Source organism: Propithecus coquereli, unplaced genomic scaffold (assembly GCF_000956105.1).
Source record: "Propithecus coquereli isolate 6110/MARCELLA unplaced genomic scaffold, Pcoq_1.0 Scaffold442, whole genome shotgun sequence".
NCBI lineage: Eukaryota > Metazoa > Chordata > Mammalia > Primates > Indriidae > Propithecus > Propithecus coquereli.
The window spans coordinates 1,564,610-1,589,806 of NW_012150197.1; the positions used below are offsets into that span (position 1 = coordinate 1,564,610).

Genomic DNA, 25,197 nt, shown 5'->3' on the forward strand with positions numbered 1-25,197 from the left:
TGAGCCACCGCGCCTGGCCTAGGTGACGGCATTCTTATGTGTCTTTGTGGAAATAGCAGTAACAAAAGATTGTAACCAGAAATCAGAATAACCTGAAAACGTGGCCATGTTTTCCGCCAGCCTTCCCACCCTTCCTGCTCCGGCGCTGGACCGGGGGACACTGCGTGTGCACAGGAACCAGGCGGGGCGGGACGGGACGGGGCGGGGCTGTCGGAGAGGCTGGACCACGAGAGAGCCTGTCCCTGGGAGACTCGGAAACACAGACCTGTCGGCAAATTATTTTAAGCAGTAAAAAATGGAATCATCTGTAAGAAGCCGTTGAATGTCCCTAAATACGGATGCCTCGAGCGTGTCTCGGAGTCCTACCCGCTGCCGTTTTCAGCTCCATCTTCCTCGGAGGATGAGCCTGTTCACAGCTGGTCTGGAAAACAGGAGCCTCCGCCGGCACCGCACGGGGCTCCGTGTTCTAACCAGCAGGTGTTCCGGAATCTCCTCTTCGCATAATGTCAAAATCCTAACTCATCAGACGCATCCGAAAGTCGCCAAGTGGTGCCGCGGGAACTCTGGTGAGCAGGCGGCACAGGGACTGCAGCCCCGAGGATGCCGCCAGACGCGACCGCGATGCCATTGCTCCCCGTTTCCAAAGCTACAAAATCAAGCTTTCAGAACGAGTACTCGCCTTTTAAAAGTGTTTTAATTAAAAACGTGATTTTGAAGCGCAGACACACAGCGATGACCTCTCATTGAGAAGTGCCTGATTTAGTAACCCACACTCCATACAACCGTGTACACGCATGTGCGTGCCCACGCGCGCACACAGATTGTCTTTGATTCAAAGAGCTCTACCATGATCTACCGTGTTGACATTTCTACATAAATAAAATTAGTCCTCCGATATAGACAAGTGCTGAGAGGGACACACACCTACTTCTGGTTAAATAACTTTAATTACGCCACTGTAAGTAGGTTCTGCCCCGGCTCTCCCGCAGCGCACGGCCAGCTGTGGTTCACTGTACTTTAAACATGCATACGGGGAAAACGGAACACGGAGTGCCGTGGATACAGGCGGAGTGTTTTAAGAAATGGCCCCCCGTTGAGACGTGGGCGCGGTGCTCGGCGACAACAGGCACCCACAGCCGGGGCTGGGCCAGCTGCCGGGCGGGGCGTCGTGGGTTTCCTTCCGACTCTCACTGCTCCCGCTCACTCTGGGTGTCCTGGTGATGCTTCGGTTTGGACAGTATACAACCAGTGATTAATGCATATCTTGCTCTTCAGCGAAACACTATTCAAGTAATTTTAACTTAAATATTTTAAAAGTAATCTTTACATTATTGAAGATCGGTAAAAAATACAGAATCTGACAACTTTTCATTTCATTCAATCTGATGCTTTGAAAACCTTCACTTCCGTATCAGCATAATTTAGAAAGCGATTCGTGGCCTCGCGCGCCCTCTGCGGGGGCATTTTCAAGTCCATCCTCCCCCCATGGGTCCAGGTTTAAAATACTTTCCAAAGCCCTTTGCCCACGTGGTAAGGAGACCACGGAGCCTTCCGTGCTTGCTTCCGCCACGCGCCCTGCAACGGAGCCGTGAGCCCGGCAGGCCCCGCGGGCTCTCGTCACATCAGAGGGAGCGGTGAGGAATTTCCTGTTCAGATCTTAATGAAAACGATGGCCCCGAGTGAAGCTGCATGAAGAGACTGCACAGTAGTAGAGTGTTTGGCAATCAACAGTTGATTAGACTTGAACCTTTGACCAGGGGTGACGCAACCTCCACGAACACAGTCGTTAGAAAGTCCGTTTCTGCTGTGATGAAGGTTAGCGTGGCCACTCGAGGGGTCCAGCCTCGCAGGCCTCGGCCCCGGGGCCCCGCGGTCCTCAGTAGATATCTGGGCAGTCAGAGAAGTTCCGCTCAAAGTAATCCCCCGCGTACAGCCAGTCGGGAGTCCCCGTGTAGGGGTTGGTGCCCGGGTAGAACCACCTGCGGAACACAAAGACGACGTTCAGCCCCAAGGAACGGCCGCTGGCCTTCTGGGGCAAAGGCTGTGTCCCTCTCAGGAGGCACCGTCACAGCAACATGTGTTTGGAAAACGTAGCCCAGGGCAACCACTGCACCGGGAACCACTGAGCACACTTTCACCCGTGACCTACAGACGTTGCCCGCCACGTCAGCTGCACTTCCCAAAAATCTCAACGCGTTAACTCAACACAAAACCGTCACACCGGCCGTCACCAGAGGACAGTCACTGCATCCTGAGTGACGCTGGGGCCTCCTCTAGGCAACAGCCGTCAGTCACACGCTCACATGGCCTTTGGTTTACAGCAGACCCAGGATTGGTTCTGAGGACAAGGGAAGGGGTGACAGGCAGAGTGACAGTGGCCGTGCCCCCAGCACCTGCTGGGCCTGGGGATGGGCTGGTCCAGCTGCTGCCGTGGGTCCCGCTGGCGCTCGGGGACTGGGGGGCGCTTGGGGAGCTCAGACAGAAGAAGGAATTATTTCCCAAGGAGAAAAGATCGTTATTTTCACAATATATTTTTTAATATTTAAAAAAAAGCAGAATGAAGGAAGGTCAACTGTTTTCAAGCTGTTTTTCTCGGGAACAAGGGCAAATTCCAAATATCCAACTATCAAAAGCCTCAAATTAACTTGAATTGGGAGCCCAAGCATTAAGAGTTGGTTTCCAAGCGCCAGCCACCGAAGTCACCAGACGCGGCTGTCACTGGCCTTGGAAACAAACACTAGGACGTGCGTCGCCCGAGGGACTGAAACGGCTCGAAAACACCCGGAGCTTTCTGTAACGGGCAAACACGTCTCACTCACGTGTGTGTACGTATTTCACTCATGCTTAATTATGACAGCACTTCATTGACTGAACCCTTGTTAACTGAATTATTCTCACATTGTGACAACTAAAGGATAAAGAAAATAAAATCGGTTTAAGGCAGTTGAGTAAGAAAACAGGATCAAAGCTCCTAGCGGCCGCTGCCGTGTGACAGCTCTGCTGGGCGTGCTGGCCGGCGGGAAGGGTGTCTGCCGTGTGTGCGCACGCCCGCTCCACAGCCCCAGCCCCGCCCACGTCTCAGTGCCACGGCGCTTCGTTCTCACAGCACAACCTCTCTGGTCACGGGTGTGACGGCCAGCCTGAGCGTGGCTGAGGGGGGACGTGGCCTCGGCCTGGTGCTCCCCGCCACGTGGCATCACGGGGCGCGGGTCCCTGAGCCCGGGCGCTCCTCACCCCCCAGCGGGGACCGTGGCCGTGGGGCTGCACTCCCTCTCATCAGGCGCACTGTCCTCGAGGGAGCGGCGGGGTTCGGATGACGTCTTCTCCTTAAATTTGGCGTATTTGAGAAGAGCGCTTTGGGTCAGGAACGCCACTGAAGCGTGAGGGGAAGGCCCAGGTCTGAGGTGACTGGCCTCTGTGCACAGGCCTCTCCCAGCTGGGCGCAGTCAGGCAGGTGTGCCCTACCTGACCCTAATCTATACGGCGGCAGCTGGGGCGGCTGCTGGTGTCACTGCCTTTATCAGCTACTGCTTGGCCACAAGGGGTATGTGGGGGTGAGGGGGCTTCCTTCCTTCCCCCAGGTGTGTATGTGGCCCTCCTGGCTGCCCCCGCACCCGGCCCTGCGGCCCTCACCTGGTCTGCCACTCTGCCTCCTCCCTGGCACGCTCCCGCCGGGCTTCTCTCTGCTTCTCCTCCAGCCGCTCCTTCTCCTGGCTGGCCAGGTCTAGGCGCAAGCAAACCAGCCTCTGGGTAAGTCAGGCCGACAGCAAAGCTTCCCGCCCACGTCCGCCAGAGCCCTCAGGACCCCACGTGCCCCCAGACCTCCAGGCGGCAGGCGCCCCTTTGGCTGCGAAGCCGCAGGTCAAGGGCCTCGTCACTAGGAGGCCGAACGCAGGCGCAGGTGCCAGGGCCGCTGCCTCCGCGCTGAGCTGTGTGCGCCGTGCGCTCTAGAGCAGCGCTGCGCAGGGCGTGGTCTGCAGGCGTCTGAGCTTGTGCAGCGACTGAACGCCGCCCGGCACCGAGGCGGGCAAGGGGGCAGCACAACACAAAGTCTGTAAATCCAGCATCTGTTTCTCTCATTAAAGACAGTTCCATTCGGCCCTGACCCTTCAGGACGAACTGCCGTGTGGCTGCTGGTGAAGGCGTCGCTTGCCTCACGGCGGCTACGAGAGGGGCACGCACCTCCGTTCCCAGGCCGCGCTCCCGGCGGGGGTTCTCTACTAACACACAACGAGTGCCAAGCCGGGAGCCCCCGACGAGCATCGCCAGCGAGGGTCTCGCTGCTGATTTGGTCCAGACTAGTCAGGGAGGAGAAAAGGTGAGTGCGCCGGCTGCGCACGGGGGCGAGCGCCCAGCTGGGCGTGGGCTGCGGGGCCAGCTCCCCCCACAGCGACTCTCATCCTGACGTCTGGTGAATTTGGTGACAGGAAGTGAGGGACCTGTACTTTGTATGCGCTCTTGTTCGTTTCGTTTCCTGGCAATTTAATCTTAGCGTCTTTACCCGAGGCCTGGTCCAGGGCGGGAGGGACCTGTTAGTGTCCAGCAGCGAAGGCTGGAGCCGCCCCGCGCCCAGCTCTGCAGCCCGCAGGGTCACTGGAGGGGACTGGTGCCCCTGCCGCTTTGTGCTCGCCACCCCGGCCTCAAGTCCCCCCGCCGCAGCCGCGAGCGTACCCATGTTCCCGTTCTCCATGCCGCGGATGTCGGGGCGCAGGCGGCAGTCCGTGCGGGGCAGGGTCTTCTCCATGCCTGTCGCCAGCTCGTTGAGGCTCACGGTGAAACTGGTGAAATTGTACATCTGCGAGAGCAGCACAGAGACACGACTCAGCAGCCCCGGCCGCGGGGGACGACCCCAGACCGCCACGGACAGCACCAAGCCCGACAGGGCGCCCGCGGTTAGGAATGCGTTTCCGCTCACGTCTCCCACCCACGACCAATGCCTTTTCCATCTAACTACGCACTTGTCACACGCCGCAGCTGCAACTTTTACAGGCTGAGGTGCGACAGCAAAATTAGCATGAATTTCTTTTTCCTTCATGGTTTCACAGAGAGAAGATTCATGCCACCCGCTCGCTGGCAACTGTCCTGTCTAGGCCACCCGGGTCTTGCCCTAAACGCTGATCCCCAAGCCATCGCCTCCCCTGCGCCCTGGGCAGCTGCTCCACCCCGGGGCTGCCGGACCTCGGGCGGGGGCTCCTAGCTCGGGTGGGACGTCCGCCCCGGGCCAGGGCACCCAAGTTTCCTTCCCCAGCCCAGACCCCTGACTCCCGCCTTGGACATCTGTCTGCCCCGCTTGTCCTGGGTGTCTGAGAGGGGTCGGCAGCCCAGCACCCGAGGGGCTGGCTGCACATGCTGGCCCCACCGCCCCGGCCTCACACCCGCCCGCTCTGTGCCCCCGTCCCCCAGGGTGTCGGCGAGCAGCCAGCAGGGCCACGGAAAGTGCCAGCCCCATCCAGTCTCTGCTCAAATGACTCCCCGGTGCCCTGTGCCACTCATATTCCCCACCCCCATCCCCACAGCTCTGGGCCTGTGGCCCCCCACCCCAGTCTGCACGTGGGACTCTGTCTAGCTGTCCCCCTGCCCTCCCTTGGGTGCCCGCCCCCCTTGTGACTTAAGCCACAGCACTCAGCCCCCTCCTCGCCCTGGCGTGTGTTTTCCTGGCACCTTATGAGGCACCGCGGCGCTCAGGTGTGTGTCCACCGCCTGCTGCCGGGTTGGGGCTGCAGGGCCCGGCCTGCCAGGTCACCGAGTTGGCTCCTCGAGCCCCGGCCCGCCTGGGACTCAATAAATCCCCTGAACCAAAGGACAGAGGAAGGAGGATTTCCTTAAAAAGGCTAAGTTTTTCTAACAAAACTCTTAACCAGCACCGTGACGCCAGCTCACGCTCCACTGGAAGGTGACGCTGGCTGCCGGGCTAACGCGCTGCGCACGAGCGTTTTATTCTGTTTCTTTTTCTCTACACAAGCTCTGCTCTCTCTACAGGACACAAAAATACAATAAAGTGTTTATGGTAAGTTATATGTATTTTATATGTAAATAACGTAAGATATTAAAATAAAACTTGTTAAATAATATATATCCATCGTACAATATATTACATTAATATATATCACGATATTACATATTTTATATTATTTATTTGTACTATATATTTTATTTTATACGTAATAAAAATTTTAAGTGTGATTATCAAAAGCGAATATCACAATGCATCTAAGCATCTAAACTGACAAGTCAGAAAACACTCTCCCCGAACAGGTTTGGCACCCCCTTTCGATAACACACGAGAGGCCTTGGCAGGCACAGGCCGTGTGTGCGACGCTCCTGGCAGGAAGACAAGCGTGTGCCCGGGGGCGGCTCTAACGCGGCGGCGGTGTGAACCCAGGGACGCGCTGGGCCGGGGTCAGCACAGCAGTGGACGCAGCGTCCCGTCCTGCCGGAGCACCGGCTCCCAGCCCCTGCCGCAAGCGGGGCCCTCAGGCGGTTCAGCTGTGGAGACCCGCCCGCTGCGTGACCGTCTGGGACCCGGGGCTGAGGGGCAGCGCAGGCGCAGGGAGGGGGCGAGGCTGAGGCCCTGCCCAGGCGGGTGCGGACAGAGCCTGGCCCCGCGGGCTGTCGGGACGGCGGGGCACAGACCTGGGCAGAGTTGGGGGGCCGGGTGTTGATCCTCCAGAGCAGCTTGCTGCCCGGGACGACCTGCACGGTCTCCTGCACCTCAGGTACGTCGTCGGCCACGTCGCTGTCGGCTTTCTCGGCGCCGTCATCCTGAAACAGAGCACCGCGGTACAGCCGCCCAGCACGCAGCTGGCAGCGGGAGCAGAGCTATTCTCAGAGCACCTTTCAGACCAGCCACCAGCCCCCGAGCACAGCGACACGGCCTTTCCTTTTTTAACCGAGGAGAAAATCAAATTTCCTCCCCAGTTTGCCATCCTGTCTGTCAGCGTGGAGAGGAATCAGGCCTTCGGCCCCTGAAGTGGCTCACGGCCCCGTGCAGGCTCACGCCGCGCTGTGCCCTGCTGACCCCCAGAGACAAGGCAGGCAGGACGTCGGCACGCTCCTTTTGGGGGCAGCGCGTGCACCGTAAGGATGCTCCATCGCGCCTGAGCACAGTTACACAGGGTGACGCCTTCCAAAATAGCACGTCCATTTGAGCTAACGGTGACCCTCTTTCTGGGACTGAGCGGCTTTGCCAATAAACGCTGCATTTTGCTCTCAATTGAGAAGTGGTCCACACGTGGCAATTTCATGGTTATCTGAGCATTTCTCAACTGGATCCTGACTACACATCTTCTCTTAATAAAAAGATACAAATAGGTCCTGGGAAAAGAAAGTGGCTTATTAGCTGCAGCTGTTAAGGCAGGACACTAACAACGGGCACCAAAGCCCGAGTCTCTTCGCCTGCCTCTAGCCAGCTGTGCCAACGCCGGCCGTGGGTCATGTGGCCTAACGCGGCTGCTGAGACACAGCTCTGGGACAGGTATTCACGGAAAACACTCTCCCATCTCCAGGCTGCCGGAAGGAACATGAAGGCCAAGCGAAAGCATTAAAAGATGTCACTAAATGGACCTGGCATTCTGAGTCTGTGTAGTCTTTAAATGGAATTTTATTTTTTCTCCTCAAATAAAAGAGAATTATTAGAAAAGGTGCCTAACAGCACACATTAAATATTACAATATAAAAAACAGAATCCTGGAAGAGGTTGAATACTTTTGTTAAATAAACACTGAACGCCTCAGGCTTGGAATATTCCGGTGCGTTATCTAGGAAACACGACACGCCTTTTGAACTATCACTTGCAGTTTGAGCCCAGGAAAAACCAGGCTAAGACCATCACTATTCCGGAGCCAGGCGGAAAATCCCCGCCAGCGCCTCCTCGTGCCGAGCGCGTCATCCAGCCCTCAGGAGTAGAACACAAGACCGAAGTTCACTTGAGTTTTCAAACACGTCTAGGCTAACTCAGGTCACGGAAGGAAGGAGATTCATTAAAAAGGGCCCAGAACTTGGAGCTGCCAGACGTGAGGTTCCCTTGGACACTTCCAGCCCGTGGGGACAGAGACAATGACACAGGACACCCCGAGCCCACAGTTTACAGCTACTGCGTCCTCCCAGGCGAAACACACACAAACCCCACCCCCAAGGCCAGGATTCACACACGCGCTTCATCCAGACAGACAAGCTCCGAACACCCGCCCCTCCTGGCTGGGCCACGGGGCGCTCTGGGCTCCCCAACACGTGAGCTGGTGCTGGCAGTGGCCAGGCAGCCCTCCCCCCGGCTCGGCTCCACGTGGTCGGCCGAGCGCAGGCCCTTACCAGCTTAGCCCTCCGCGGGTGACCGCCGCTCCGCTCCCGCTTCTTAAAGGACTCGTACGAGGCGGGGTCCGCGCCCCACAGGCACTCCGTCCACTTGCCGTAGATCACGAACAGCTTCTGTTTGCTGCGGTCAAACGGGAGTTTCAAGACCAGGTTAGGAGCAGCTACAAACTACCCATGTGCACATGCAGCACCTCGACTTTGACCACGGAACAAGCTCCCCTTCTGCATGGCGTCTTCTACATTTTGGGATATCTCTGGACAGAAATGCAAAGACGGAAATGTGCATTTTAGGACTTCTGCTCATGCCATGTGGGGGTAGCTGTTCCTAACCCCGATGCACAGAAGTAGAAAAGCAAAGGAAGGCACGAAACCTGAGAGGGGCCTGCAGCACTTGGGAGACAGGAGGCGACAGGAAGAACATGCACGTTTTTAACTTTGAAGCTGTATGTGTCCACGTGTTTTAATTTTTCTTTAGTGAGCCGAACTCGAGCTGGTATTATCGTTCTTTGACACAGTGAATTTCTTGCGCTGTGTGTCCTTCAGCCCTTTCTCTCGGTACCAGTATCACAGAAACAGCCCTTCTCATGTTCGGTTGGTGCTGTCTGCTCTGTCCTGGTCCCTGCCTGCTCCTTCCACCTGATACCAAGTCTGGAGTTCTTCACAGATCAGCCACCAGGGCGCTCTGCCCCATCCCAAAGGGAAGGGAAGCCACTACAACGTGCACTCTCTCTTTGCTTTTGCTTTTTTGCCTCCTCCTGGGAAGAGTGCAGGGCGGCAGATCTCCCTGGAAGTGCTGCGCTGGCAGGCTCAGGACACGGGAGGGCGCGTGTGTCTCAGAGGCGAGTGTAGATGTGGCTGCAGACCCGCACGCAGAGACCACGGAGAAATGGCTAGGGACACTCTCCACCTCCAAGCAAGGAATGCACTTGAATTCAGGATGCAAAGCCAGAAAACCAAACACAGCTTCCACGAGCTCTCTGAGGGTCCGCGGGTGCCAGCCTCGGCTCCCCCACCTGCTTCTGTGAAGGGACAGGCCAGCCTCTCCCGGGCTGATGCCCACAAGGGAGAGGCTGCCCGGGGTGCTGAGCAGTGCCCCTCCCACCAGCTGGACTCCCATGGAGGTGCACGCGCCGAGTCCTCGTGTCACTTGCAGACAAAGGGTCTGTCTCAAGCCTGACACATTTTACAGGCTGTCTGAACAGGTGAGTTTCTGGCACCAAGAGAGGGTGGACGGAGCAAAAGCACCCACTGTTTTAAATTGGAGACTGGATTCTAACTGAAAATGTACAGATTTTAGGAGCTGGAAGAAATCTCTTGACATTGTATGTGGCTCAAATTCCTTAGTGAAAAAAAAAAGTTGAGAAATTTGAGACCCAGAACGTAAAGTAATTAACCCAATATGGGGAAACCCCCAAAACTTGTTAAAACAGTACTGACCATTTCTCTGCTCACAAAAACTTGTAAAATCCCTGATTTAAAGACTGGAGTGAGCCGGTCGTGCGGCACTGACGCCCATGCAAGCTAAGGCTTTGAGTGTTGCCTGGCGACATGCAACGCACGCCAGCAGAGAGGAGGAGACGGAAGTCACTGGTATAACCACAGCATCATACAGCACATGCGCCACACAAGCACACCGGGAGCCAATCTGACGCGGACCTACTTTTTGTCTTGAATGTGCCCTTCCACTTTGTGCAGTTCTTTTCCAAACAATCCACATGGTTTAAAGTTCAGTACACACTTGTGTCCAGTTCTGCAGGAAACACAAACACAGGCTTCTGTTGTGTGATGTGAAATCTCTAGAGGAGAAGCAGGCTGGAGGCCACCTGGGCAGGTGGCACGGGAGTGACTACAGACGGGTATGATGGGGCTTTGTCATAGCCATGGAGATAGAGACATCTCAAACCCGGCTGGTGGGGATGGCAGCAAAATTCAGTAACTTTACAAAAAATCATCTAAGTGTCCACTTAACAAGGTGAATTTTATGACATGTCACTTATATGTCACTAAGCAGTTAAGAAGCAATGCCGACCAGTCGTGAACTTCCAGAAAAGAGTATTAGAGACAGGACGGCAGCTACTATCTGAGGACAGTCACCATGTTTCGCCTGGGGATGGTACCACTTTCTGGGGTCAAACTCTTAAAACAGAGTGAGTACTGACTGAAACCACCACCACCAAGGAGCACCCTGATGACTTCGTGGCCAGACTGCAGGCGGAGGGGCCGGCAGCAGCCGCCCACTCACCGAGGGTTGCGTCTTGGACGGCTCACTCAGCCCCACCCGGAGTCTCGGAGGGTCGGGCAGCAAGCGGGCGCCGTTACCTGTGGTTCACGATCTCCACCGTGCCGTACTGCTCGATCCACAGCTTCCCGATGATGACGTTGTGCACACAGCAGGTGGGGTTGGTCCAGGTATAGGCTTCATTGTGTCTGTGAAAAGGCCAGAAAACAAGCACGTCAGGGGCCAGCAAAGCAAAGACACTGTGTGACCCAAATCGCAGGGACCAGGCAGAGCCGAGCACGACTGCGGGACCCGCACGAGGGCAGAGCGCTGCTTTGAAGTCCCTCCCACGCCGTCTGTTTATTTAGCATCCGTTTGAAATTTCCTTCTCTCCTTTGTAGCATCAACAAAGCTTTCTACTTAAATGTCAAGACAAGTTTAATAAGCAATAAACGGAGACTGAAACAGAGCAATAGCTTTCTTGTGACGCTGTCAGAAACCACTTCACCAGACACGCCGCAGAGACGCCCGTCCTGCACGCGGGTCCCGGCCGTCTGGGGAGCCGGCGTGCGGCAGGAGGGGCTGTGGGGAGGGTCCTCGTTCCCAACAGCGCCCCATACACCCTTTTCTTTTGCTCCCCACCCTCCCAAATGGCCCTGCCAGGCGGAAAAACCCGCACACGTGAGATGCAGATCACCAGATCCACGTCTCGGCAGAGGCTGCAAGAAGGAGCCAGTTAAGGGCAAAGCTCTACTCGGGGAAGGAGTATTTCATGGCGCACGTTTGGAATTTCTCGAATTTCCTAGGTGGAACCCAAACGTGTTATTCGATCAGGTCTGCAACTTCTCGATTCTGCACGCCTCACCCCGAGAAAGCAAAGGCCACTGGGAGACAGCGGCAGCGTCGGCCCCACGCCGCCCTCCTGGGGCCTGGCGACCCCACCAGCCCTGAGATGCACTCCCCGGGCGGTGTGGGGGAGACCCTGCTCCCCAGTGCCGTGTGGTCCTTCCTGCAACCAGCAGGCCAGGCCAACACGCTGCAGAAACCGAGTAAGATGCTTCATCGCAGCAGGTTGTGGCTTAACAAGACTCACGTCTCAGAGAACTGGCCGCCACAGAGAACAGCTGTGTGTGACCGCCAGGACTGTGTGTCTCTGGGGGTTTTCAACGTCCAGCCGTTTGCTGGGGAACCATTTTTTGCTTTGAGGTATCTGTGACTGCCGCTGGGTAGACTGCAGCGGGTTTAGACTGAGGGAGAGCAGGAGTGGTGGGCAGCCTCTGGGACGGCCCCTCCAGCGATTCCTCTGGGAATTCAAACCCTACGTCACCTCACACTCCACCAGGCCAGCGTGACCAGCCGCACACGGAAGGCTGGGTGGGGGGAGGGTCACTTCCGTGGCTTCCTTGGTGCGCTGTCCCTGGGGGATGCCAGCTGCCACGCTGTGGGCAGCCTCGGCAGCGGGGGGAGCTTGGAAGCAGGTGTGTGGCCGTCCAGCTCCAGCGTGCCTGGCCGGCCTCCACCGCAGCCTCCCGGAGCTCTGTGCCTGGACCCCAGCCCTGAAACCACGCGAGACAATAAACCCGGTTTTAAGCTGCTACGTTTGGGTTTGCTGTGCTGCAAACATGACAGCAATCAGAGGTGAGAAGCATTCCCCCAAGTGACACCCTCCCTGATCAGGAACCTCACTTGAAGACGCTTCTGCGGTGGGAAGGGCTGGCTGCCTTGGCAGGAGGAGCAGAGGATTCCCCGCCAAAAGGAACAGCCTTGGTGCTCAAGGAAAGTGGTTTCCTTCCAAGCCAGCAGCGCACGTCCCGGTTTGTCAAAGAGGCCGAGCCCAGGCGGCGCCCGCCGCCACTCACTTGAGAAGCTCCAGCGTGATGGTCCCCCGTGGCTCCGCCTCGACGCTCTTGCCCCAGAACTTCAGCTTCGGGTAGATGGAGCCGTGGAACAGGAAGTCCTGACTGAGGCCTTCGGAGTAAAATGCGCTGATGGGGGGATGGTGGCTGACCTGCTCGGATATGAATCTGAATCCTAAATCCTCCCTAGGTCCAAAAGGAAAAGAGGAGGAGGAAGGGAAGGAAGAGGGAAAAGAAGGAGCCACGTGAGTGACAGCGAAATCAAAGAAAGCTCAGCTCACAGAGGCCTCGCACAGCCGCGTAGCTGGTCACCTGGCGCACACGTGGGCCCAGAGGCCCCTGGGCTTCCCCCTGCCCGCGGGCTCGGGGAGGCGCCGCACTCTCTGGCAGAAACAGCCACCAGTTGCACTCTGACCTCACACTTGGCCTGATGCTGACGCCAGACAGACACACACACAAACTGTCGCCTTAGAGCACGCCTGACCCCACAGAACAAGCAACACTGCAGGGGGCCTTCTGCCCAGACCCCGCACACACTGCGTGAGACCACCCGGCCACATGGGCACTGGGCCAGAGGTGCCCGTGGCGCAGGTCGAGAAGCGTCTCCTCCAGATGCACCTCCAGGCTCTCACCTTGACCCGTGGGGACGCCCACTGCCTGGCAGGCCCGGCCGGGACCCAGAGCCTCTCGGGAGGGCGTCCTTCCTACCTGTCTGCAAGGCTCCTGAAATTTCGTGATGGGATGTCTTATACCCCAAAATACTCCTGGCCAGGAAATAGGGTTTTCAGCACACTCTCTTTTTCAATAAAAATGTCAGTTTTTAATTGTTCCGGAACCGTGAATACACCTACAGTTGTAGTCATTAAAAATTATAAAAGCTAAACCACGTAATTACTAACTTAACTGGAATTAGAATTTCCAATCATTAGAGAGGAAGAAAAATAGAGAAACTGGATTTTAAAAGGCTGTCTACCAAGGTATATAATTTACAAAATGAATACTTGTCTAAGAAAAGAAAGCGTATTTTTAGCCGCACAAGAGGAATCTGCAGGGACAAAAGACACGGGTGCGGGACTTGGCGCACGCATGCCGCGTCTCCTCCAAGAGGCCTGCGCGGGGCTCACGGAAGCACAACACGCGGCAGACGCTGACAAGTACGGTCTGGAAATAGAAACGTGGCAAGCGACGCGCACAGGAGTCCAGAGAGGGCTTCCGCGTCTCTTCCCGTCCGTGGAACTTCAGCGTGGCCCGAGGGAAGGTCCTGAGAGACCAGCCACGCGCACCTTGCACCCCATCGGCATCTTGGGTTCTGTGCACCCTCTTCGTCCATCTTGCTTCCTTCCTATCAGCTAGAGCTTTTCTCCTGCTCTGATTTACGATTTTCGAGATATTTTAATAATTTCCTGGCAGGGCACAGTGGCCCACGTCTGCAGTCCCAGCTCCTCAGGAGGCTCAGGCAGGAGGATCTCTTGAGCCCAGGAGCTTGAGGTTGCTCTGAACTATGATGACACCACTGCACTCTAGCCCGGGTGACAGAGCGAGACGGTCTCAAAGAAAAAATAATAGTGGTAATAATAATAATAATTTTCTACAGCCAGATAGGTCAGTGCTGATGGCAGAAGGGAAGGCAGGGGGCAGGCAGCCAACCATACGAACTGCCATTCAAGAGAAGTGTCTAGAAAAGGAAGACTATGCTACAGAATGAATTCAGAACAAAAGGTTCCCTCAAGAGTAACTCTTGGGACAAGTCTCCCTCGTCCCGGCCTCGGTTTCCCCGTTTCTAAACTGCAGAAGCAGAGCTGTTCCCCACCATCCCTCCTGCTGGGCTGCGCCGCCACCCTGGCCGCCAGGCAGCCCACTGCCGCCACTTGGCACTCTCTCCTAACGAGGTAACAGGATTGCGAGAACAGGTCTTCCCCTAAATCAGCAAGCTCCAGGTGGTATCCCCCACCAGCAGCTGGACCACCCAGAACGGGCCAGGAGTTTGAGACGATGACACTTGGGCTGCTTCCCAAACTGCGCACTGACCAACGCGCGGGCTGCAGGTGGGCCTGTGCTTCTGCAGAGAACGATTCCTCCCACACACCAGCCCGGGAAACAACCCTGGGCACACCCCGAAACTCTCGCGCACCAGAAGAGGCCCGCCTGAAGCAAACCAACACCCCCGAATCCCACAATCACTCGCCACTGGAAAAAATCTCAATCACTAATAACACATAAGATACAACAAAGGGCCCGAAATAACGACCTGAAATTTCAAAAGAGCGGTACTTCTCGGAATTCAAGATGCCACCGTGCAGAACACACCGTCACTCCATTTCACGGAAGAGAAAGCTGCGAATGAACCAGGACACGTGGAAACGCGGCAACATGAGAAATGGCCTCAGGATCCACGAGCAGCTGCGGTTTAGAAAAGCTGTGACGTCAGGAAAGTGACTGTGGAGTGGCGTAAACTGAAAAAGGACGCAGGTCAACATCGCATCACACAAACACGCGCACTCCCACGAAAGGAAGCCGCCACCACGAGGACAGCTTTGTCTTCTGCTCTTCCCAGCGCGGCACTTACCTATGAAGAGCAGGCTCTTGTAATTAAAAAAGCAAACAGACTCATTCTAATAGAATATCCCAGCAGAATCTCAACTAACCCGGAATCCAAAAAGGAGGCTGATTCTCACGGCCGAACCCCCGTTTTCCGGACCCCGTTGTTAGGCGGGGTTGTTGGGGGGCTTCCGGGGCCCCGTTTTGCCCCTGCTCCTGGGCGGGGGCGTGTGGCCAGCGGCTCACGACCCCCGCAGCCCTTCAGTGTGCAGGGTGAGGCACTGGCCAAGCCAGACCTATGTCAGGAGGGCAGGGCGTGGCTTGGGGTGAGTTCTCTTTCCTCTTTCAGACCTGAAATTTAACCCCCACCCACGAGACGGCTCCGAACTGCCTCTGAAGTGCGCTGCGATGACCCTCACGCGCTACCTGCCGGCGCACGCACGGCGTGTCCGGAAGAACACTCCAGGGCTAGGCGGGATAGACACCATCACGGACGCCAGCGAACGGCCCTAGCAAGGAGCTCACACATTTACTCTCATTGACAACTCCCCAGGTCTCCACCGTGCCGGTCCAAGGACCGAGAAGTCATGACAGTCTCAGAACCTCTGCTGTCTGTTTTTATCTTTCTTTATCTGTTGGTTCGGTGGCACTCTCCTAGGGGAGTCCTCCCGACGATTCTCTGAATGACTGCAGCAGCCCTGAGGCGACAGGTGGGTGGAGAGAACGCCTGCCCAGCCCCTCCCCTCTGGAGGCCACGGCAGATGTGCCCGGTGTCCAGCTGGACCTCTGGGGACAGTCGCAGGGGGTGTGCTGGGCACCAGGGGCTGGAAGGAAGCTGGGGGGGGTGTCTAGGAAGGAGTGGTGATCTGCCTAGAGAAAAACCCTGCAGAAAGCAATTTCAGTGACATTTAAAGATGCAGGTGATCTCCTTAGTGCTGCATGGGCCAGCGGCCTCCACCCATCCTCACCCCTGCTGGGGAACAGGGCCTTGGGCACGAACCCCTCTGCGCGATCGAACCCCTCTGCGCGATCGTCCCTCCCTGTGGATTCACCTGCTCTTTCAACAACATCCGCGACAACGCTTTGGTGAAACGGCCCAGCTTCGCACAGTAGCACCTGTTTTCACTTTAGTGAAACTGCCAGTCCCACGCATCTCGTACACGCTGCACACGTGTGTGCAACTGTCTGCGTGCGTGCGCGGAATATCCCCACCCTCGAGTCCAACACAGTGACACGTTCTACTCTCAACTCTACACCCCCTTGGGTTTTGTCACATCGTAAACCCAACATGCCACGTACACGGAACAGCTTCTCGCCTGTGGTCTTGCACATGCGTGAGCAAGCTGAGTCCGGACCGTTCCTTCTCAGAGCAGAGGGATCGACACGGGTGTAAGAACCACGCTCACTTATCATCCAAAGAATCCCACTCACGGGACACTTGTGACGGGGCCTCTCTTCTCTTACCTGATCAGTTCGTACGTCTCTCCCAGGAGTGGATTAAACGGTTTGCCCGTCCGCTCCCACTGGGAGGCCACGGCGGAAACAGCAAAGGCAGCTACGGACTGTAGGGAGGGCACAGGCGGGAAGGACAGCGTCGGTTAGGGAAAGCGGCAAACACGACGGCGTCTCGCAGAGCGTGGACGGCACCCGATTTCTTGGAGCCGTTACCTGCTCTTAGGTGACTTCCCAGGCTTCCACCAGCAACACGTCTTGAGATTACAGAACTTCCGGGGAGTGTCAACTGTCACCCACCACACCCTCCAAGCCGCAGAAAGGAGGAACCACATGCTGTTTCCCACGCCCGTGGCCTGGCCCTTCCTTGCAGACAGTGCCCCCACGTCAGTCTGTCTGTCTCGCACACACAAGGCCACAAGTTCACACACACGCAAATAGGCCAGGGCACACATTCACACACGTGTGCCCACACACTCATGCATACTCACATGCGCACGTACACGTGTGCACACACATAGCTGCGCCCATACACAGTCCACAATCACACACACACACGTGGGGCAGCGATGGTGCCAAAGGACCCACGAACTGCCCCGTGGCAGGGCCCGCCAGCCGCAGCTCCGAGGGGCTGAGACTCCTGGCAAAGCAGCAGGGAGCTCTAGGGATGCAAAGAGCCGCGCGGCATTTCCTGGGAGTCCTGCAATCAGAGACCGTGGGGACGCTGTGGCCCAGTGCCAGCTGAGCCCCGTGGCCTTCCTCACAGTCGCCCCTACGTCCAGGCGAGAGCCTGCGTCCCCACTACACGTGGCCAGATGTTCATCGCAAACCGAAGGCCCACCTGCATCCTCTCGAGGGGCTGGGGCTGGCGGCAGGCTTTGTGGAGGAGGTACACGTGCTCCATGTACTCCGTGATCCGCTGCAGGAAGCTCAGCGGCTCGTTGAAGGCAATCGGCATCGTGATCTTGGACAGCTCCTGGAAGGATCAGCGAAGACCTGCTCGCTCCGTTCCTGACGTGCGGGGTCCCCACACCACCCCCTGCTCGGGCACCCCCTCCTTGAGCCGCAGACTCCTGTGCTGGACAGATCTCAGGACCTCGCGGCCAAGCTGCTGGCTGCCCTCCCAGCCCCGCCCAGTGATCCCGGCCTCCCCGAGACCCCCACGGAGGCTGCCAAGCCCAGAGCGGTCTTCCTGCATGACACTCCTGAGCCCTCCCCCCTTCCTGGCCAGCACCCCACTCTGGATACGGGGACGGCAGCAGGAGCTCCCAGACTGGCCTAGTCCTCCTGCCGCGACGCCGCACATTGTCCACCGTGCTCCAGGAGCAGCAGTCCCAAAGCAGAGCTTTCAGGTCATGAACGAGAGTCCCTGGCTTCCCCCACCGCCAGGAGCCAGGAAAGGCCTGGCAAGTGAGACCTTCCACGCCCCGGCCCTGGGGCCCCAGAGCAGGCAAAGGTGTCTCAGCTTCTGCCCCTGGCGCTGTGCGGCTCAGAGCAGCGGGGAAGCGGGGAGACGCCAAGGGGGCCAGCGCAGGGCCCCCTCCCTGCGGCTCTCTAGGAAAGCATTTCCGAACGATCAGATAGACAGCCTCGCGGGAGGAGCACAGCCGTGCGCGCCAGGATGGGCTCTCCGGGAGGGACCAGGGTCTGGGGTGGCCCAGCTGGAGGCAGAGGGGGAGGATGCACACGGACAGGAGCTACTCAGTAGCGACAGTGGCAAGGACGGGCTTGGGGTTCTTGAGTGAGTCACAGGGCCTGTCGGAGGCTGACGGGCACTTCTGGTCCACGTGCTCGGGGGCTCCGAGCGGTGTGTGCGGCACAGCGCCCAGGACACACACACCCAGCCTGGGCCGTGAGGTTCCGGACACTCGGCTACGTGCCGGGAAAGGAGGCCTCTGCTCACACATCTGGGCTGGGGGCGACCCGGCGCTTGAGCCCGAGAACACGGGGCAGGAGCAGAGCCTGGAGCCTGGGCTGCGCGAGCGGCTGATGCACGGACGGCACCAGACACACTGGATGCTGGGGCGCAGGAGGAGCTGGAGGCACAACTGAGGCAGCTTCGGGCGCGTGGGCATGGCCGAGAGCACGCAGGGAGAACTAACCAGGAAGGGAGGAAGACACATACCCGTGGAGAGAGAGAGCAGAAGAAAAAGGCCCTAGAATAACGTGCAGAAAAGCAGAAAGATAAACATTTGCTATTTGTGCCCCTGACAAGGGTTAAAGTCCCTTCTGAGCACTGAAAGCCTGTAAATCTGGAGAAGCGGCCACGGGCCACAGCGCCAGGGCCAGAGAAGCCGGCAGCAGACAGGAGACGCCATGGCCCCGGCAGGGAGAGACGGTACCTTGCCCAGGCCAGGAGCAGGACCCCACGGATCCCGCCTGGCGCTGCAGCGAGGCTGTGGGGAAAAGCCCCCACCCGCCGGTGCAGCCCCCGGGGGAGGGCGGGCCGCACCCAGCAATCCTGTTCCTGGGATCTGCCCCAAAGCCTCAGCTGGACACGCCTGTGCGGGTGCTAACCATGGCGCTGCTTGCACCACTGAAAGACCAGAAGTGACCCTGACGTCTACTGGGAGGACACCGGTCCAGCAAGCCACGGGGCAGCCACGTGAGCGAACACAGTGTGGTTACAGAAAGACGAAGCAGTGGCCGGATGTTGCCGTGGATACACCGCTGAATGGGAAGAGGGGCAGGGGACAGCCCATCGCTTATCTGAAGAAATGGGGAGAAAACACATCATCGACTGTACGACACGTGAAAGACACAGCACGAAGACGTGTAACGGTCACCCGTGGGGGAAGGAGAGCGTGCAAGGAGGGGCGGGAAGTGAAACTTCTTGGAACATACATTGTTTGATAAATATGACTTTAGGACCCATAATTTTAAAACAAAATTAAATTTTAAAAAGCAATCTCTAACCATCAAAAATGAAACAAATGAATCTACTTGATTCCTTTGGTGGCCTAATCACCCAGATGACTGTAAAACACAGTCTGAGATCTGCCCTGAGGACAAAAAGAACCACGGAAGCCACGGACACGCACGGTCTCAGTAACCACGCCGAGCTCGTCCCGTCACCACACGGGACAAAGCAATGAGTCGGTGACCACGAGCCGGTCTAAGTCAACGCTCCCCAGTTCTGCCAGACCCCGGGGCTGTCGCTGAGGGAGGAGAGACAGGCGTGAGCCATGAGAGGTTGGGGAGCGCCTGTCGCCCCAGTCTGGAGTGGTGCTGAAACAAACAAAAGCACAGTTCCCAGCTCTGTCCCCCAAAATGACCTGGAAACAAGACCACTCGGCGGCCCCCTCGAGCCCAGCTGTCGTGAATTCTCTTTCCCTCCCTGGAGAAACGGCCCCGTCCAGATCCCGGACAGCACATGCCCGGGAGGGGGTTGGGGGGTGGTCTGAGCACCCTTCGCAAAGGATCCTGAGCCGACTCGAAGACGCTTCCGCTGCCCAAGACAGACAAGCTGCGGACTGGAAGACGTCAGGTTCAACTCCACGAGGTAAAAAGACAAACCAGTTAGTCACACTGGTCACACCGGATGACGTTGGTGAAAGGACACGCTAGCAAAGACCCAGGCAGAGAGGAATCATCACCGACAGGCCCCGACTCTTCCGCACAAACTGCACTCACAGCAAACGAGGGAACGTTCTCGGTACAGGAACCTTCCAGACGGTAAGGAAAGAGCGGCAGCACCAGCGGCCTCCAATGCGCTGCTCCTCACGAATTAGCGCGCCTAGGCTTTGAGTGTCCAAAGCTTTTCAATTCAGAGAAAGAGCAACAAAAACGTCTCCCAACAGGAAGGACCAAACAAGGTCCACATACACCATCCGAAAACACCCGAAAATGACATTTGAGACAATGGGAATCTGAACACAGAGCAGATACTTGATATTATCAAAGAACTGTATCATTTTTAAAGTAGAATAAAAGCACAGTGGTTGTGTCAAAAAGTCCTTTAGAAATACGTGAGAAATGTTTACAACGAAAAGACGTCTGGAATTTGCTTCAAAATGCTGGGAGGAGACACACGGGGGGAGCTGCGGGGGAGCAGAACGGGCCACAGCGGATCCCGCGGCCGCTGGTGACGCACGTGCTCATTACAGCCGCGGTCACTTGCGTGTGAGGCGTCCACATTAACAAGCATGCTCGCTTCTGTAAGTGAGCTGAGAAGCAGTGAAAAGAGGGTGTTGCCAAAACCTCAGGAGATGAGCGTTTCGGAAAGGCGGCCTCAATCGCGATCCATCCCACCCTCACTTACTCAGCGAGCGCCACTTAAATTATTTCACGTTGTTGAAAAGAGGCTTCGGTCGTAGCATCTCGAATCAAGTGGTTTGTCAAGTGCATGAAAAGACATTCGTCATCGATCCCCAGACAGATACTTTTGTCAAGACCTGAACTGTCTGCATAGTCGAAAATGTGGGAGAAAATGCTGCTCGAAAAAAAAAACTCCGATGTGTGATCTTAAAAGACGACAGATGGGCAGGGAAGCACAGACGTGCGTGGGGCTGGGACACGCACTTCCGTTTTCTAGCTCTGTCTGCTGAGAGGTCTCGACGCAACGGCCCCTCGGCAGCAAAGGGCGCACCCTGCACCCAGGCCTCAGCTCCTAACACCGTTTCCCAGGAAGGGCTCCTTGCAGAAGGGTTGGTTCAGGGCTGAAGCAGGAAAACACAAGTTGGACCAGAGCGTCCTTTAGTGCCTGATGCAAGTGTGCAAAAGAGCCTCCCAGCAGAAGGGGAAGCGTCCACCTGGACGAGCTCCCTGTGGCCAAAGTAGAACAATTTGAGCAATTAAATAAATGGGGACATTTGGGAAGCCAAGGCAGGAGGGTCGCTTGAGCCCAAGAGTTTAAGACCAGCCTGGGCCACATAGCAAGATCCCATCTCTACTAAAAATAGAGAATTAGCTGGCCACGGTGGTGCACAAGTGGGAGGCTGAGGCAGGAGGACGCTGGAGCCCAGGAGCTCGAGGCTGCAGCAAGCTGTGATGACGCCGCTGCACTCCAGCCTGGGCAACAGAGTGAGACCTTGTGTCTAAAAAAAAAAGCGTCAAGGTCTGGAGAGACTGAGGGACTAAGGCGCTGGTGCCTTCGGTGGAGGGGCCCAGGAGACGACCACACGCTGAGGGACCCTGGGGGGCTGGGGCAGGAAGCACGGCAGGGAACATGGGAAATCTGAGTCGGCGTGGACTTCAGGCAGGGAGGAGTCCTTGTTTCGACTGCTGTCCTGCGGTTATCCCGTGAGATGCCAACATTAGGGGAAGATGGGCAGTGGGGGCACGGGAATACTCTGTACTATTTTAAAATAAAAATTGGGGAAAAAAGTGAAGTTTGCTTCAGGGAAAAATGGGCTGAAATGGATAAGAGCACAAAACAAGTGGCGTCGGAAGAGCGTGGGGACACCTGAGACACAGACGTGCGGCATCCGCAGACGCGGAACTTGAGCTCCAGCGGCAGGTGCCGGCCGAGGGCGGGTGGGCAGAGGCAGGGGACAGGCGCGGCCTGGGCGCTCGCAGGCGGGAGGACCATAAAAGCAAAAGGCTTCCGGACACTCACTCTCCAACTAGCTTCTCTGTCCCAAACCCTGAGCACTGACAGAGGCGTGTGGCTGACGCCGCACCTGCAGCCTCTGTGGCCGGGGCCGTTTCACGCAGGTGACAGGGTGGCCCGCTGACCAAGAGCACCCCCAGAACAGCAGGCTGAACGGGCACGTGCCGGCCCGACATCATGTGTTGACCCCACAGCCCGCCACTCCCGTGATGCGTTTGTCTCTTCCTGTTTCAGTGCCTTAACTCCGCGCTGTGCATGAACAGGCGGAGCGCGTGCAGGAAGCTCTCGGGGGTCGCCCGAGCCGCCGCACTCACCAGGCCGACACACTTCTTCAGAATGGCCCACAGGCTGAAGTCGCTCCTGGTGAACATGGGTGCGGGCAGCGACGTCCTGCGGGACACAAGGGGCACGTGTGGGTGACTCCAACTCGAGACACACCCACCGCGGGCGACTTTGCTCAAAGACCACTTTTCTCTTTAATTCTTACGTCTAAACATGGCATTTCTGCAACCTGGCCTGCCTTGGGAGAGAGACTCGGCTGCTCTTGGGTCTCTGGGAAGGGTTTCCTGGGGACGGGGAGGACAACCAAGAGGACTTGGGGTCCTGGCCCCACAGCAGCTGTGCTGCGGCTTCCCTCCCCGAGCGGGACAGGGCAGCGGCCAGGAGGGGGCCCCTCCCCTGCACACCTCACGGCCCTCCGGGGTCCCCTGCGGAAGAGCAGACGCCTGGGGCAGCGGCAGGACCACAGACGGGCAGCCACGAGGGCACCACGGGTGACACAGATTAAGAAAACCTTTCCAGCCCTTTTAAACACGTGTTTGTTTTTCCCGAGGTGCATCCCTCACGGACAACCTTCCGACCAACTGCAGCGGGGGCCCCGGCAGTCACATTTGTGCCACGAGACCTTAATCCTCAACCACTGCTGCCAGCTGACTGGGCTGGGGGCCACTGACCCGGCTGCCGGGTGGCCCCTGGGAATGTGGCGCTGGAATGAGACAGTCCCCACCAGGGGGAGGTGTCTGAGTGCAGATGTAAACTTGGGCTCTGAAGGGAGGCCGGCCGGACGCACACACGCCGCTGGCAGGACACCGCAGGGCGGGGTGTGGCCCTGCTGCTCACAGCCCAGCGAACTCGTGTTCGTGGCAGCCGCTCTGCAGCGCAGTCTGCACCGCAACACAGAGCCCTGACTCCAGGGCTTCCAGCTCCAGGATGGCGAGAACACGGGCTCTTGCCAGTCCAGACCTGAGCTGCACCCCGGGAGTGCCACGTCGGGCCTTGGGGTCAAAGCTGCTTATCTCGGGGAGAAGAAGAGGAATCGGGAGCCGCCAGGCCAGCGGAAAAGAAAACCACTGAGCGCCGGGCGCCTGGCACCGTAAACTAGCGCCCAGCTCCGCCCACCACCGGGTGCGCTGGGCGAGCGCTCCGTGACTCGAGGCCACTGCCAGGAGGGGACCTGGCGCTACAGAAGTCAGGAGAGGGTCCCCCAAGGATACGACCATTGCGCAGAGACAGGAAGGAAGAAAAGGAACTAAGACAAGGAGGAGGAGGAAAGGAAGCCCCGGGCCAACACGCAGCTGGACAGGAACTCCGCTGTGGGAAGGTCCAGACGCACCCGAGGACCCAGGGGCCCTCGCGGCCGGCACCAGAGGCAACAGGGCTTGGGGCGCTGGAGCCACAGGAGGCGAGTGGAGAGGATGTTCGGCCCTCACCACGGCTCACGCCCGAGCCGGGTGTTTGTGCACGTAAAGGGGTGCTATTCGGAGCTACGTGGGACCAGGAGTGTGCGGCTGTGCCCGTGGTGGTCCTGCCTAGCAGAGAGGGGAGGCGGCACAACCAGACCTGTCTTCTGAAAAGTGCCTCTGGGTGCAGCAGCAGGGATGGGGGTGGCAGGGACTCAGGCGGCCCCTGGGAAATGGCGGGTGTGGACGGGTGGTAGGGGGGCTAGGGTCAGGGCGTGGAGGATTGGAGGGGCCCGACAGCATTTAAAGGGCCAGAGTGTCAGGGCGGGAGCTGGGGCCGCAGGCTGTGTAGGAGGAGGGCGCCTCGGGCTGGCCGCAGGCCTCTGGTGTGGACGAGGGTCGGTGCCACGCACGTGGGGGGAGGATGGCGGGCCCAGGCCAGAGAGGGCCCTGGCTGCTCTCGGACAGGGGCAGTGCTCCCACGTCTGCTGGGCAAGCGAATGAGTCCAGGTGAGCGGGGCACTCAGGGCACCCGCGAGGACCCACCCAGCAGGCACGTGCACAGCCAGCAGGCGCAGCCCGAGGGGTGGGTGGGACCGCAGATGTGCACAGAGCCGCACCCTCCCAGGCCACTGGCTCCCGGGGCGCCTGCAACCCGACTGCCCGTCCCGCCCTCCTGCTTCTGCTGACGAAGACTGAAGACCCCTCGTGATGGCCACTGTCACCAGAATCTCGTTCCGTGAACGTGAACACGTGGTGGGAGGAAAATGGAACGTGGTCTCGCTGCACCAAGCTAACCAAACCCTTCCTATCTTCACGGGGTCAGAGGTCAATGCCTCACAACAGAACTCGGATGAGACGAAGGACTGATCCGGCTGTCTGGGAAGAAAAGGCAGATCCGCAGGAAACCAGCAAGGGGTCTGGTGACCAGAGGGCTGTGTGCTGTCCGCCGGGCCCTGAGCAAAGCCTGCGCCCCAACCCCCCTCACTGCGAGTCCTGGGGGGCGGGGAGGAGCGTGTTGTCACCTCACAGACAGGGAATCGCTGGTGAGAAAACTGCCACCTGCCGACTGCAGGAGCCAAGCAGAGGTTCCAGCCTCTTGGAGCAGCAGCTGGCAGGCCAGGCGCTGGGGGCCCGTGGGGGAGCTACAGCTCACCACCCCTGGGCTGGGGGCCCCGCAGGACCCTGTGGGGTGATGACAGGTGCACTCTGGAAAACTCTGAAACAACACACAAGACAACATACCTGTGTTTTTGCATTCCATTCTCTTGAGGGGACCGCTCCCCAATCTTCCCGATCCTGTCACTTTTGCTGGTGTCCAAGTCAATCATCCCAGTGACTTTCTGATTTGCCTCGGAAAATTCCCCGGAAGAGTTATCGGAATCGAAGCCTGCACAGGAGAAGAAGAACGGTCATTTTCGCTGGACTCGGAAGGTGTGAAACCCACCTCCAAGAATTCTGACTACACGAGCAGGTTATGGAAGCTCTACGTTGTTTTCAACGGACACATCTGGAATGACTTCTGCTTCCTCTTCCCCCAAAGGCCGTGGCAGAGAGCACAGGGGCACGCTAGCCCGGAACAGAGACTGGGAA

At 57.9% G+C, this 25,197-nt stretch overlaps 1 protein-coding gene across 2 annotated transcripts; it reads right to left on the reverse strand.

The window, feature by feature from the left end:
* Nucleotides 1-1,714: 1,714 nt before the first annotated feature.
* Nucleotides 1,715-24,991, reverse strand: OSBPL2 (oxysterol binding protein-like 2). Of its 2 annotated transcripts, none has more exons than XM_012654574.1 (12): nt 24,850-24,991; nt 22,240-22,315; nt 17,216-17,350; nt 16,387-16,484; nt 12,388-12,570; nt 10,630-10,737; nt 9,971-10,060; nt 8,308-8,431; nt 6,634-6,762; nt 4,672-4,795; nt 3,634-3,724; nt 1,715-1,979 (listed from the first exon to the last, which is right to left on the reverse strand). In XM_012654574.1, the coding sequence occupies exons 1-12, from the start codon at nt 24,933-24,935 to the stop codon at nt 1,877-1,879; spliced, it is 1,347 nt and encodes a 448-aa protein (XP_012510028.1). In that variant the 5' UTR covers nt 24,936-24,991; the 3' UTR covers nt 1,715-1,876. The 2 variants fall into 2 exon arrangements, with proteins under 2 accessions (XP_012510028.1, XP_012510029.1); XM_012654575.1 differs by lacking the exon at nt 1,715-1,979 and adding an exon at nt 2,970-3,373.
* Between the last annotated feature and the right edge of the window lie 206 nt (nt 24,992-25,197).